The sequence below is a fragment of the Apus apus genome, chromosome 4, assembly GCF_020740795.1.
Source record: "Apus apus isolate bApuApu2 chromosome 4, bApuApu2.pri.cur, whole genome shotgun sequence".
NCBI lineage: Eukaryota > Metazoa > Chordata > Aves > Apodiformes > Apodidae > Apus > Apus apus.
The window spans coordinates 38,735,598-38,751,667 of record NC_067285.1 but is presented as its reverse complement, the minus strand read 5'-3'; the positions used below and the strand labels follow the sequence as shown (position 1 = coordinate 38,751,667).

The 16,070-nt window shown below is 44.3% G+C and overlaps 1 protein-coding gene across 1 annotated transcript in view; it reads right to left on the bottom strand.

Annotated features, from left to right (window-relative positions):
* Positions 1-16,070, bottom strand: part of SHROOM3 (shroom family member 3) — a 153,949-nt gene that overhangs the window by 95,452 nt on the left and 42,427 nt on the right. The window contains exon 2 of the mRNA XM_051617638.1: positions 10,277-10,431. Coding sequence (XP_051473598.1) covers positions 10,277-10,431 — 155 coding nt within the window. The remainder of the gene's footprint in view (positions 1-10,276; positions 10,432-16,070) is intronic.

Genomic DNA, 16,070 nt, shown 5'->3' with positions numbered 1-16,070 from the left:
GAGATGAGTATAAGGAATAATGCCTCATAAAAATCTCTGTCAGCCAGAAGAACCAAGCACAGTGCCCCAGACCCAACACCAGGATGCTGGAGGAGTTTCCCATCTCCCCAAGACAGAGGATGGCACTTTGCTGTCTCCCTTCTCCTCTTGCAGTTTCACCTCACAAAAGGAATACTTTTTAAAAGCCTGGTAAACACAGAAGTCTAAGAGGTAAGGCTGAGCTGAGATAACTGGCTATTTTCAGCATCTGAAAAATGCATTTTTTAACCAACATTTCTGATTTTAATTAGCTTAGGCATTCTTTAATAGAAAAAAAAAAAAGTTATGGTGTACTTCTGCAGGTGTAACCTCCATGAACGTTTTACATACATGTCCTGAAGACCAATTCTGTCTCCTTTCCAATTCCAAAGTCAAAGCAGGCAGAAAACTGGAGAAAGGGATAGTGGGGGAAAAAGAAGTGCTATATTCTAGAGCTATTGGTGTAGCCAGTGTTCTGGCCAGGTGCATCCACATGAATACTCTTTGTCCACCTGCATTTGTGTGAGTGACTTAGGCTGCCTTCTGCTACAAACAGGAAGACAGGTGAATATAAAAGACCATTTGATACTGTCTGTGTAGTTCCTGCTCTTCGTTATTCTTTCGACTGAGACATTCCGTTTATCCAGCCACAAGGGAGAAACAATACCATGGGATCTGGATGGCCCCTAAGAGCCTATTCATGAAAAAATGTGAAGTAGTTACCAACATCTCACCCCAACATCTGTTTTACTGAAGTAAACTAAGGCAAACTCAATGTGTATCAGTAGGATTACGTTAGTGTTCATCAGCCTTTCCTGACCCCACCTCCTTATCAAAGGAAACCTTGGATCAAGCAAGAAAAGCATGGAAAAGTCTTTGTGAAATTGTTTTATATTCCTGGGTAACTAATGTAGCTGAACAAAATTAATATTTAACCTGGCTAATGATATGTATATATCAGCACATATCAATGCCACACAGCTAACAAACCCCTTATAAATCAATATTTATAGTCAGCTCTTGAAATTAAAGCCACGCAACTGCAGCTTCTCACAATGAGGATGATGAAATTCAGTTATTCCCAGTGCTCCCCCTGCAGCTGCCCTGTGGAGCTGTAACCCCACAGCTCTTCACACCTGTCCAGGTAACCAGAACCTGGTGCAAGTCCAGGTATTTGCCTTGTCGACTAAAGGTCAACCTAGACACAACCCCAGACAGAGCAGCGATCGGTCTGAGAACACATGCTCGTTTGTTCAAGTCTTCATGCTATCGTGATCTGATCCAGCTTCAACTTAATCCTCAGGAAATTCCAAAAGAAGGAGATTCACACCCTAAAAAGCACTTTGTATGGTGCTGGCGGAGATTTCCCAGCTTTCCCAGTGTCACTTTCTGAAAAATCAAACCCCAGTCTGATTATTGCCTGAAGAAGGCAAACTAATCCAAATGCACTTGGTGAAAGAAGCAGCTAATGCAGAGTGGCAGTGGCTGAAAATCTCTGTGTTTCTAATGCAGCTCCAGGTGAGGGGTCAGTCTTTAATGTCCTATATAGGATAACACATTATTTTCTTTTTCCCCAAGGCATTTTCCCACTCCCCTATCAGTGGCCTAAATCCTTTTTTTCAAAATTATATCTAGGTCTTCTTCACATTTACTGCTCACTCCTAAAAGCCTGGCAGGCCTAAGCTGTAGCTAATTAAGTCCTAGACAGTGAGCCTCTTGCCAGGGATTTCAAAATTAAATTCTGTTCAACCTCTGAGCTGTCTGCCCTGTGTGTTACATTGATCCTTCCTAATGAGATAGGAACTGCAAAAATGTTGATGGAGGCACAGAAAACTTCTCTACTGAAAATACTGATGCTTGAGATAGTTAAAGACTTACCAGGCTGATCCAACACACTGGGAAATTTTCAAGCTTTTACTTACCTGGGAACAGGCTGTACAGGGTCAGGACCCTGATGGGCTTTGGCTGGTAACACCTATTTGCAGCAGTTGAGGAGCTGTCTCTTCATGTAAGACTCTAAGCAAAGGCTCAGTTTTTTAGACTGTTAGAAAGACACACTTTAAAAATAACCCTACCTGTCCCAAGGTCTCACACAACAGAGCATCAGTGACACCTGGCAGTCAGGGAGCTGAGAAACAAGGAGACATGACCTAGGGCACCCAGGAAAGTTGTGGAGGAGTTGACAAGGTACAACAGTGCTGTCACAAGACCACCCTGCCAGCCCCCTACCAGTGTCAATGCCAGACATGTCAGTCTTAAAAATTCCACGTGCACGAAACCTTCCCGTCTCCCATTGCCCCAGCCATCATCACTGAACAACAAATAGCCACACTGCATAGCAACTCTTTGGAAACGTGCTCCTGCACTGCTACAGAGTGGGGTGTGAGCCAATGTCTCCTCTAATTAATCTCATTCACAAAACTTGGATGTATTTGATGCAATTTGTTGGCATGCTGTCAAATCCGACGCAAAATTGCATTAGTGTCGTAAGAGGAAAGGATCAGTCCACAGAGTTCTTTGAAGAATTGTGTTGGCATTTGTCTTTTTGTAAAAATGCCAGCAGCTTCCCCTCTCTCTAGGAATAGCCCATTTTTTTCCTGGTCAATGAGGGAAATCACTGCTCAGTGAGGGTCTGAGCCAAAGCCTTTTTGAGTCTGTGGGAATCTTTCCACCAATTTCCATGGGCTGGAATCAGCTCTGAGCCTCAAATGTTAGTCATATTGACATCTTCCTCCCACACTTCAACACTTTGACAGGGTCATTTATCAGGTAGGGTGGAAGAGGTTTTTTGAAAGCCCTAGTCACAGAACTTTGGAGCTATTACATAGGTGTAAGTGTTCCAGATGTCTGGGTTTAATTCCTGATCTTGACACAGAGGTCTTTCAATGAGTTGATTAGAACCTTATTTGTCTGAAAACATAACACTGGCCATGCTGTGGCAGAGCAGGGGCCCATGTAGCCCATTATCTTCTCCCTGACAGCACCTGAAAACAGACATAGCAGACACGTCAAGAAGTGGGTAAGAGCAGAACCCAGCAGAACCTCCCAGCCCCAGCAGTTCTCAGTGCAGTGACTCCATTAGTATGAGGCTGCCCCTGGCACTTAGCAGTGGGTTTTCATCTGCCACAGGACTGGTGTTTCCAGGGGGTGTATCCCTGGGTGAATTCCCAGTCTGCTCAGTGCCTGAATCAGCCAGATTCCCTCTGTCACTCCCAGTCTCAGGGCTGTAGTGTACTTCCCCTCAGGTCTCATTGTTCAGACAAGGGGGCCTGGGGACAGGGATGTGCCAAGAGAATAAGCTGAATAACCTCAGTGACGCAGGGAATCTGTAGGGAAGCATGAAAACCAACACAGAGATTACGGTTATCTCCAAGGATAAGCTTCATCCCTTCTTTTTGTACAGTTTTTAGCACAACAGGAGAAAGAGGATAATGTTTTCTATCCCCTCTCCTCCTTTATTTGACTTGGATTTTTATTCTAAGGCTCTTCGAAATGGAAAAGAATTGCAGGCACTGCTAAGATTGAGGCAGACACAAATTCCCAATCACTACCACTGAAAACAGAAGCTGATCTCTGCTATGTTTCCATTTCTTTGTTTACTTACACCTCACTACAGAGCTGCCCCAGAAAATCAGAGATGCTACACGGGCAGGTCCTTCACTCTACATAAGATATACTCTGAGAGCTGGGCAAACACACACCCTTGGGACAGGTAAAGCTGTTGGTAAAGTTTGTTAGCAGGCTTCAGGAGGAGTGACAGCTACCTAGGGTAATTGTAGGATGGCTAGCACCAAGCCCACAACATCAGATCACTACTGCTATCTGTGAGCACAGGATTGACTCATGGGTGGCTCACGGAAAATAAGGCTGAGGGGTGGCTTTTACTGCCATGCTCTCAGAAGCACTAAGCTTGTGAGCCTTGAGGCTCAGAGTGCAACAAGATGTTAAGGCAACTATATGGTATAGGAACTGAATATACTTTGCCTTTGATACAATATTACACATACCACAGAAATAATACAGGCTTCCTGTGGTTGCTTTTATCTGTATGACTGGATATATGCTAAGAAGACACAGGTTGTGCATCTTGGAGGGATGAGGTTTTTCTGTGAAGTGCAGCTCCCTTGAGATTCATACTTCACGCAGTCTCCCTGGCTCTACAAATGCAAGTGTCTCCATCAGGGCACCTCACATCCCAAGTCAGAACCTATGTGCTGGCCTGAACCCTGAAAACAACATGCCAGAAGAACTCCGCAGGACTCCTGCATGTCGGTCTGTACAGAGTAAGGGCCTAAAACACTGGTAATTCTCTGCAGAAAATTTTTACTTGCTGCTCCACTAGCAAATTTTAATAGAGCTTTGCATTCATTAACCAAGACCAAAGCTGGATCCAAGAGTCTCAGGAATCCAAAGACTAAATTCTGACCTGAGGTAGCTCATCTGAACCCCATCAAGTCAATGGAGCTGCTTTACACCCACCGAGAACACGGACCAAACTGCCTGGGGCAACCTCCCTTCACAGCATACTGTCACCTCAACAAGAAGGACCTGGTGTTTTCACCTCTGCCCTCCCTGCACCAGGCAACAGTGAAAGCCACAGCAGCTATAAGGAATGGCTCCTAGGAGGCCTTGGTTCAAACAGTGTTTGTGTTAGAAAGGGTGTCTGCGAGTTGCTGTCCCTGCGACCGCCGTTCCCTCCAGCACGGTCCTCGCAGCCCAGCCACATTTGCCACCATGCCTCAGTGACCTAATTGCTGCTGCTACAAACATGTTGAATGTAAAACTCTGTAAACAGTGTGAGGCTCTGACAGCCATTCTTGCTTACTGACCTGTGCAAAAGTCTATTTTTGGCAACTGCTGCAGGCCACTGGGGTGGCTGTAAAGCAGACAAGGCAATGCCCACATTTTGAGCCTTATCTTCAGCCGCTGCAAGCGTGCACAACACAATTAGATGGAACTGATGCCACTGGAAAGGCCTGGGTCTTTTTTTTTAATTGCACCCAACTCTGCTTAGATACTGAAGTTGCAGAGGCTGCAACAGGAAAAAAACAAGTTGGGAAAAATGACCCGACTTTCGCCATTAAACAACGAAGTCTTGTATCTGGGGCTTGTGGCTTGAGCTTTCAAACTCAGTCTCCTCCAGCTGGTTAAAGATCAACTGAGTATCAAAAACCATCTAAGATAGTTTGATGAGGACAGCAGGCAAGCCGCAAAATTAAACAAACTGGTGTCTCCAGTTCCTCAAAAGTGATTCCCAACCTACTGTTCCCAAAGTGTGAGCAAAAACACCTCTGCAGCATCAGCCTGTGGGTTCCTCAGGTTTGATGGAACTGGTTCTGCTCAAACCTAGAGTGAGAGACATTTGTCACCAGCAGTGATGTAGACATATGGAAGACTATCACGGGAAGCACTGGTAGAGATCTCTCTTCTGAGGTCCCTGGCTAGCAGGACTGACCACTCAAGCAGCAGTATGCTTTTTGCCCAGTTGCTCAGGTATGAAATAAAACAGAATGAAATGAATGTGCTTTCTCCTGGGCCAGCAGAGGGAAGTGTCCTGGAAAGCCCTGTATTAAAAAGCAGGGAAGGAGAAAATGGATAATTTTGTTGTGCAGTTCTAAATATCTTGAGTGTCAGATGGCAGAAAAAGGACTAGAACAGACTGCCAAACTAAATCCACCTTGCCAGCAGCAAGCACATGAAAGACACCAGTAGCAGGGTATGCAGAGCAGGAAATTGTAACTCAGCTTCTCAGGGTCTGGAAAGGTACACTCAGTAAGGCTTTGTAATCCTCTCAGATGCAAAGTAGGTTTTATTCTGGCTCATTCTGGCTTCAGCACAATGAAGTGTGGAGTATCAGCAAGTTTCCTCATAGCACACCAGTGGCAGACCTGAGGCCTGCAGGAATGAACAAATACACACGTCTGAGTCTATTGTCCTGGAAATGAATGGGCAAAACAAGGACAGGGAGGTAGCAAGGAATGGGCAGAAAGAAACAAACAGGCTTTACAAACAACCTTTGAAGTTAGACATGAGCAGCCCTGTTAAAGAAGCAGAGTGAACATTTGAAAACTGCCCTTGTGGGCTCCTGAGCTGAGGAGAAGACAAACAAAATGCAGCTAGAGAGCACCCATGAAAAACAAGTCAAGAGTTATCTCCCAAATAAGGATTGTCTTAGGGAATGGGCACACTATTTATGTAGCACTAGGGCTCATTTGGCCATTCTCTGCCCTGCTGCAAGCCCATGAGCAAGGAAGCAGAAGTGTATAAATCCATGACTTTACATGTCTCTCCTATGGCAAGTCCTTCCCTGATGTCAGCATGATGTTTGCACAGGGGTGAAAGGCCAACTCATGTACTAACAACTCTGGTCCTGGTTATTTATTTATAACCATTAATATTTATTAAGTGTCCTGAAAAAGGGAATTTTTCTCATCTCTCTTTATTTTAGCCTTTTCTCTCATGCTGAATTTTCTCTGATTTTCCCTTCACATTCCCTTCACTGAAACTATTCCTACTCTTTTCCTCTGTTTAACTGCTGAATTCCAGACGGATGCAGACTGACAATGTGCTGAGCTTTGCAGATGGCATTCCAGGGAAAAGAACACATCACTGCCCCAGCCTGTCTACAGACTTAGCAAGGTGTTGTGACATCAATTTTTGCTTCATAACACAAGTAGAGGCTCACTCTGCTGCCACGGGTAGTAAAAGCTTACCTTTGTCCCAAAAGAAAAAAGAAGATTAAATAACAATCTGAGTATGCTACGTGAGCTACACAAGTGCAAGGAGTGGGTAAAATGTATTCTGGAGCTCCTGTGCTTGACAGTCTCACCACAGTACACCTGAATTTAAAAATCTGCACTTTGTGTTCATGCTGATGTTTGGTGTCACCATCACACTGCTACAGAGAGCTTCTGGGTTTTTAATTGGGAAAACAAGCAGCCAGACCTTCCAAAAACATGCTGACCTTGGATCTGCTTTGCAAAGAACCAAAGCCACATAACATACACCAAGCAGACTTTGCTATTGTTTGCGTATGAGTTTTAAGGAGTAAAGTCCATGTCAGTGTGAGTTTGAGTCACTCCCTAAGCAAGAGCTCTCATGAATGCTGAAAGCACAGACTAAAAATTCAGATCACAAATGACTGGTCAGTGAGTTTTCAGGCTGCTGGTATGTGCAGCAAGCAACCCTAATCCACTTGAATTAAATCATTACGGCCAATTTGCAAAAATCACCATCTCAAGCAATCAAAAAAGAATTTATTTTCAGGTGGTGCAGTGCTGCAAAACATCATCTTGTCCCCTCAACAAAAAACAATCCCAAGTGGGAAACACACTAGTGCTTCCTTTACCAGTCTTAATGGCTAAACTCATTATGTCTGGGGTAAAGATAATCTGCACATCCTTGGTGCTGTAGCTTTGCCTCATGTCTGGCTTGCAAACCTTTATTCACATTTCAACACACAGACAGGCTGCCTGCCCAGCAGCATCCCCCTAACTGTGGAAGGCTCCACATGGCTCAGGTTCTGTACTGAGCTGCTTTTCTTAATTTGTTTCTTTTGCATCTTTCCTCATTTCATTTCATTTCATTTCATTTCATTTCATTTCATTTCATTTCATTTCATGTTGTTGGAAGCTTTTATTAAAGCAGAAACTCACTTTCTCCTTGCTGCTTTCCTTATTCTCACCATTCTCCTCTGGGATCCTTCTTTTATCCCTCCTGATCCACTTTCTCTCTAGCACTGGAGAAAAAAAAATCTTTGTCTTCTACCTTGCACCAGCTGACCAGAGTGCTGAGTCTTGCCACCTTTGGTGACAGAGAGAATTCAGAAAAACTTATGTCCCACTGCCCACAGAGCAGTCACCTCACATTTTTGGGTTGTTTTTTTTAATTATTGTTTTCATGCCAGCACAGCAGGGTCAGCTGGGACTGTGTCAGATTACCTGAACTGAAGGCTGGGCTCTTCGCTTGTAATTGCAATTTTTGAGTTCCAAGTTTATGGATTGTCACTGAGCTTTAAATGTGCACAAAGGGCTTATTCCTTGGCAAGGGAATAATATGTGAACGTAATACCTCTTAAAGTTATCGTGCTTGATCTTTCTAGTGCCGATTAAATGAAAGCATGACAGGCTCCAAATCAAATATTCTTCAAGTTCATTATAGTATTCCAAACCAGGAAAACATCAAATACCCTTGCATACTCATTAAAAAGGAGAAGAAAAGGTGGAAAGGTCTTGGGAACGTAAAAATAATGGAGAAAGAAACTATTATGTTTAACTGTGAAGTGTAATTCTGGCATGTAAAACACTGGTGGCTGATTGTTGACTTTTTCGGAGTTGGACTTACTCCTCTTTCAGTAACTCCTTGTGAGACCCACATGACTGGTGCCCATCACAATGGCTCTCACCCTCATGATTCCCACAACATGTGGAAAACTAGTCAAGGAAGTTTTAAAATGGCTCATTTTATTTTAGCTTGAAGAAAAGGGCCCCAAATCATTCCAAGAGATGTGGTTCCATGATTCAGGCAGGCCACTCCCAAGGAAATATTACAAACTGCTGAATTTTGGCCTGCCTATGGCACTGCTGACCTCGAGTACATCTCTTCTCTATGTAAAAAGACATTTGCATCCATCCATCCATATATCTGCACATATGCATAAGTGTGTGTGCATCCGTATCTAGGCAAATAGAGAATGCTTATTCACTCCTCGTGTCTAGTTTGAGACACACAGGAACTGATCTTCCCAATGTACTCCCTTAAGTTTGTAGGCTGCAAAAGGGCTTTTCACACCATGGGCAGATTTTATTCCCTGCCAGAGAAATGCCACTAATGAAAAGATCTAAGTGAAGTGGAGAGGAAGAAGTCTGGGTTGCAACAACTGCAACGGGACTCCAGGCTTTACTTGTCTACCCTCTTCTCTGCCCTTTTCTTTTTACCTCTTAGATCAAGCGACAGAAACAATTCTCACTTCACATCAAGGAGCACCAGTTATTTCACTAGTTCATCTCAGCAAAACGAAATTAAAGGGTTCTGTATTCACAGCTTTGCTCAGTTAGTTTGAATTAAACATCTTGTTCAGTCCATAGAGTTGGACTACAATCTACATCAGCCTCAAATAAAAACAATTTCATTTTTGGAAAACACTAACATTCTAATGAACTACTTTTGCAAATATCCTCCCAATGGCTACACAAGCCATCTAACAGTTCTGTATACGAATATTTAGAATTTGTCACAAGGTCACTGTCAGTACCTAAATGTGCTTTAGGTGAACAACAGAATATATCCAGCAAAAGCAAGGAACATACTGCAGAGAGCAGGAGTGTCTGAGCTGTTCACACCTGCCCTACTTGGACATCACCACTCAGTCAGTTGTTAGTCAGTCAGTCTCCCAAACTGATGCCTTTTGTTTGGCTGATGACAGCTCCTCAGTTATCCTGATCATGACCCAGACTCCTTTCCAGCTAAGTGTGGAAATTCAGGACACTGCACTCCATGAAATGATACCAACTATCACTAACTGGCAAGAAAAAGCTGGACATGCCCACAGTAAAAAACATACAGAAAACATCTCTGTTAAGGTCTTCAAAAAACCCAAATTCCGGACCCAAACATCTCTGACTCAAAATGCACATCAAGATTCAAGTTCTGTGTCCTGACCTGAAGACAACCATGTTTATTATCCATGTCACCAAAGAGGATCAGTGTAATTTGCTGAGCTGACTTACATCAGCATCAAAAGATCCATGTGAAGTGGCTACTCTTCTCCCTAGATCACATCCTGAGTACAACGCTGGCCAGAGCCAGCACAGCCACTCTGTCACTCACCTGCAGAACATGAAACAGCTCCAAATCTTGCTGAGGCCAGTGGAAATCTTTCTGCTGTCACAGCAAAAGTGGTAACACGCAGAAAACAAGGCCACAGCTGTGCATGGAACTGCCACCCGTTTGCAAAGCCCCAAGCACTTTGGTGGAAGATGGGACTGCTTGTAAACTCTGGAGTGTCATGTGGCAAGGAAGCAGTGGAAGAGATTTAGATAAGAATTTCACATGCTTGGACACACCAGTGACAACGGAGTTGTAGAAATGTTGGCTGAAAAGAGCAAACATTTGCCCTTGGGCTCATTCATGCCTGAGTGCTTTAAACAAGGCCTTTGCCACGACCAGGTCTAGTCAGGTGTTCAGCTGGAGATGTGAGGGGAGTGGCTGTGACATCCTGCAGGGCAGAAGAGAGGAAGGAGTGTTGGATCTTGCCTACCTGCGAACGACCAGCTTCAGCTTCTTGTAGGACCCTTTAACCAGGGAGATGGCCTCTCTCCTGGAGCTGCTCAGTTCCACCTCGTTGATGTTCACCACTTCATCACCAGCCTGCAGCTTTGAAGGCAGGGAGTCTGCTTTACCTCCCTCTTCAATCTGCACAGGAAAGAGAGAGGAGAAAGAAATGATGGGACATGCCTGACACAGTTTGGCTATCACATGCAGAGCTCAGCATGCATTCCTGGTGAAGGAATTAGGTCTTCCAGCCCCAGACACAGCTCTCTGACTAAGAAATATTGTCTCCCTCTGCCAGCCCACTTCCTCAAAGGTCTGTGCTGGCCTCCCCTACATTTCAGTGATTGAAGCTGGGGATGAGCAGCCAAATTAATTCTGCCAAGAAGCATTGTTTTGAATAAGCCTGAAAAGTCTTTGGCATTTGGAAGCAGTAAACACCAGCAAAACAGCCATGGAATGCTTCCTGATAAGAGCACCCAGGCAGAGGCCCAAGGGCAAAGCTGGGATTAGAAGAGCTTGGACGTGGTTTTTTTTTCAAGCTCCTCTTGGTGATCTTGTTGGCTGATCAACAACAGCATCTTGCTTATTGGTCAGCAACAAAGCAGATGCACATAGGTGAATGTGGTTCATGATGTGCAGCACCTCTGTAGGGTTTTTCAGCTAGGGATTTAAAGAAAGTAGACAACTATTTTAATTTTATGAGAAAGTTATCAATATGTTCAAGGCTACCTATTGGCAAAGCTAGAAGGAGAGTCCTAGGGCCCTTTCCTCTGTTGTGTATGGCCCATCACATACATTGTGTAGTCCTTCACACACACTGATCCTGCATTGGTGTGCCAGAAGAAATATGCCAAGTCTGCAAAGAAGGAATGACAAGGGCAGAGGACAAGGAAATCTGGCCCAGAATCTCTGAATCTCAGCCTTGTGCACTACTGCACTGCCCCTCTGCAAAGACATACTGGCACAGCAGTGGGCAAGGTTATCTGTGGGTTAATGCACAGTGAATGCATGGAGATCAGGAGTGCCACTGGTTTAGAGCACAACTGAAATAGCTTTTATGACAAAACCTGCCACCACAAAATCTGATATTCAAGGCACCTGGTAGTCCCTGTTCAACAGAAGCTGTGACCTGTGTTAGCAATTGTGGTGTGACCCACACTTAAGTATAACATCTCACAGCACATCAGAAGTATAATCTCTTCCTTCAGGATTTCACCTTCCCAGACTTCACATTGACACAAAGAAATGCATCTGAACTGGATCAGGCTCTGATCCAGCCAGGGGAAGGGCTATTTGCTAGGGGTGCACTTTTCTGAGCAGTGACACTGCACACACGCTTCTGGAAGTTAGTTTTATTTCAAGTCATGCCAGGCAAAGTGTAACTGAGCCATAACCCAGGCATGTAACTCAGCACATCTACAGGTATTACCCAGATTTGTACCTGAATGTTAGGCTCAGTGTTGAATGGTGATTTCTCACAGGTGAAGCTCGTCTGTTCTTCTGAACAATACTATTCCAGCTCGTGTCTTCTCACACTTAAAATCTGACTTCCACAAACATTAGCTAATACATTCTCCAAACCCCCCTACAAAGGTAGGTAAAAAAACTCAATTGTCATTCATCCTACCAGGAAGTCATTCCTATGATTAATGAGTTTTTTCTTTTCTTCTCAAGAATGGATAAAACCACAGGAATGAGATTTCATATAAAGAGCCTTGTAGCACAAAGACCAGGAAGGGTGAGAGATGAAACATTAGACCTCACTGCCAGCATAAATAAATAACAAACCAAAAACACAGTACTGCTCCAGTTTGTGGCTGCTGTAAAGGAAAAGAGGTGGGATTCATTTCAATGAAATACAATAGAGTGGGATATATGGGTTAGATTAACTTGTGATATAGTCAACAGAAGTGTTTTGGTTTTTTCAGTTTGGTTTTGTTACGTTAGATCACACAGAACAGAGAAAAGGCATTATTGGAAAATATCTCCTGTAGTAAAGACTAGCTACTTCAAAGGCTGAGTTTCTTACAGATCAGAAGCTTTTGTATTAACTTCCACCTTGATGAACCCTGACCTTGAAAAATCAGCAAAACTGTGATCTGTGCTTTATCCTCTAATAATCCAAGTTGTATTTATAAATTCTTTTCCTTTATTTTTTTTTTCACTCTACATAAGCACTGTTTTAAGCTTCTCTTTGGAACCACACTGGGTAGACATTTCTCTTCCTCCTTTTCTTAGTGGAAAATAGGAATTTGTATTCTCCCATAATCACCATTATAAATAATGTGAAATTACAGATTTTCAGGAAAGACCAAATCCCACAAAACTTCCAAGAATGTTGCTAACATTATGAACAGCTCTGAAATACATCTTTCTTTAAATCCTGATGCATTCCAGCTTATGCCTATGTCAAGGGCTGGCAAGGCCATGTAGCCAGCCACAGTACCATGGGAAAGGATGCCTTTAAGGAAAGCTTGCTAGCATGAGTACAGAGTCATCTGCAAGTAATTCCAGAGGCTGAGATTGCCCTGCTTTGCTCCTGTGTACTTAAACTATCCACAAGCAAGACCAAAACCAAGACCCACTTTTTGTGATTAGAAGCTTCTGATGCCAGCATTGAAACCATATTACTTAGGTACCCAGAGAGGGTATAGAATCATACAAACATAGAATGTCTTGGGTTGGAAGGGACCTCTAAAGGTCCATTATCCCTTGTCCTATCATTGCATGCCCTGTGAACAGCTCTTCCCCAGCCTTCTTATAGGCCCCTTTCAGGTACTGGAAGGTCGCAATAAGGTCACCCCGGGTGTCTTCTTCAGGCTGAACAACCCCAACTCCCTCAGCCTGTCTCCATGGGAGAGCTGCTCCAGCCCTCTGATCATCTCCATTGCCTCCTCTGGACTCTCTCCAGGAGCTCCATGTCCTTCTTGTGTTGGTGTTATATATAAATGGGGATATGGATCAATCTTTTGATGTTTACACAATTATCTCTTCTATAAATAATCCATTAGCCTTCTCATCTGTCTGCTGCTTAGGTATAGTTGTCTCATTTATGAAACTGGGTTTTCCTGGATGCAAATTCCTTAAAGTTCCTGGAAGGAAACATTCACAACAGGCCTGTGACCTGGCACTACCACTCAAGAGAGTCAAAAGTGGCAAAAAGACTTTCAGGTTTCCAGTAAAAGTCCAGAAACAAGTCATTGTCTCCCAAAGCAAGGCTCGGATGCTCCATGTTCATTTCTCCTCTTTGAATTCCTCTGGAAATATTTGTGTTTAAAGGAGTGGAGATTTCCAGAAAAGGGCTGAATGATTCAAACAAAACATGCTGCATTATCAACACAAAGCTCTACCTCTATGCAGTGTAACAATTATCAAAGAAGCAAACAAACCTCAGCAGAGAAGTAACCTATTTAAATGAACACCTGCTTCACTGGGCAAGGCTGAACAAAGTCAGGGATGGGGCTCTGCTGGGTCTGTGATGCACCGAGCAGTTAAGGATGGAAGGGGGTTGTAGAGCTAAGCACAGAGAAATAATACACAGGCAGGCCACCTCTGCATGTGGTTACCTTCTCTGGGCAACCTGTCTCAACCCTGTGGAGCAGGTCATAGGTGAGAGGAAAAGAGAAGGCAAGTCTTCAGCTGTCCCTAAATCTCAAATGGTTCTAAGTGCTGTCAGTCAGCAAGGGCAGGCTCCCTCTGTGCCTCAGTTTCCCATCTGTAAAATGGACACAACCTCTACTGCCTTTGTCTGTCCCATCTAATTAATGTGGGAGCTCTCTGAGGGTGGTGATGATCCAGATCTTGGCTCTGATTCCAGGGGCTGTCTCTGTGAGTCCGTAGCTCACAAGTCCTGACCCTGGGGAGAGTCCAGGCCAATCAGAACGCTGCAGCAGGGCATTATTCCCTTCCAGAGTGTGTTCCACCAACCATCTACAAGATGGTTCCTGATTCCTAGGAAGTCCCATCAAACTTCTGTGATTTTGGCACCTCCCCCATACTTCTTTCTTCTCTTTTCCACAAACATATCCAGCCGATTCTTTCAGGTTCTTTCAGAAGGAGAGAACAAGATCTTCCCTGCCAAGCTGGCCTCTCCTGAAATACACCCAACTACAAAGCACTTCAGCTGTCTCTTTGAGTTGACACAAACTCAAGTCATAGAATTGTAGAATCATAGAAAGGTTTGGGTTGGAAGGGACCTTAAAGGTCCACACGCCCCTGCAGAGGCAGGGACACCTCCCACCAGCCCAGGTTGCTCCAAGCCCCATCCAACCTGCCCTTCAACACTGCCAGGGATGGGGCAGCCACAGCTTCCCTGGGCAACCTGGGCCAGGGTCTCACCACCCTCACACTAAAGAATCTCCTCCTCCTGTCTCACCTAAATCTCCCCTCTTCCAGTTTGAATCCATTCCCCCTTGTCCTCTCCCTCCCTGCCCTTGTCCCAAGCCCCTCCCCAGCTTTCCTGGAGCCCCTTCAGGCCCTGGAAGGTGCTCTAAGGTCTCCCTGGAGCCTTCTCTTCTCCAGGCTGAACACCCCAACTCGCTCAGCCTGTCTCCAGAGCAGAGCTGCTCCAGCCCTTGGATCATCTTCATGGCCTCCTCTGGACTCTCTCCAGGAGCTCCATGTCCTTCTTATACTGGGGGCTCCACAACGGGACACAAGTAATTTCAGTTGTCTTTACTGCAGCCAAGAAAGCCTTCAGTGCCCACTGCCCTTTCCTGAAAATCCCAAAGGCCACCCCTGGTCCCACTTTTCATTAACACTCCAGTCCGTTTTCTTCCATGAGAGGAGGCTTCTTGACATTCAGTAGATCCTGCAGCAGACTTTGAACCCATCTGTTCTCCCTTTTTTTGGCTTACTGTAAAAGCAAGAAGTTCGTTAAGCAGATCACCAAGGATACATAAGACTTATTACTAGTGTCTTTTGTGTGGTTCACTATGGTTACTGTAGGTTCAGAGAATGCTGTCTAACTGAGATCCTTTCTTGATTATTGTAACCAAGTTTTCTTTCTTTATTCCTCTTTTCTCTTCCCTTTCTTTGCCAAGCTTTTGTCACAACAAATTCTCTTCAGCTTTTACAATGCATTATTCCACCTTTGTGTCCTTTATATCATGAATCCTAAACTGTAAACTTAATGTGCTGAAATTTCTCAATTAAAAATAGAAGCAAGCAGGCAAATATGTACACCCACTGTATGCAGCTGGACAGGAGAGAGCTGTGCCATGCAGCAGGTTGGTACAACTGCTGAGTGACACCAGGAAATGCTCTTGAAAAAACAGTAAGCCAGCATAGCTGGGTGTTGACAGAAGCAGCAGCAATTGCAGTGACAAACTACTGCCCTTTTCATGTCAGATATTATAATGATGGCAAGGGAAGCATCACAAATGAACTGCTGGAGATGGCTGTTCAGAATTCCTGAGCTGCCAAAAACCATTTTATAGGAAGCGACAGGGTGTGAGAGGAAGAAATTTTGCTCCATGAAGGAACTGAGAGAAGTAGCTTCCTCTGCTGCAAGGAGACCGTGGCTTGCCTGGGAGGAGCATTACAGAAAAATGTTCTCTACTTTACACCTCGTTTTCAAATACTTTACTGGAACTATTTTTTCCAGTGGAATGATGCATTTCCAGTGAATCTGGGAGGGTTCATCTCTTCCTTGTCCCTCACAAGGTGCAACCTGGGGAAGAGGGTTAAACCTTTGTGTGTTTGAAAGAAAATACAGGAAAACTGACTGGATGAATTTTCAAATTCAATAGTCAAGGTTTTAATCACTACTCAGTGCCCAG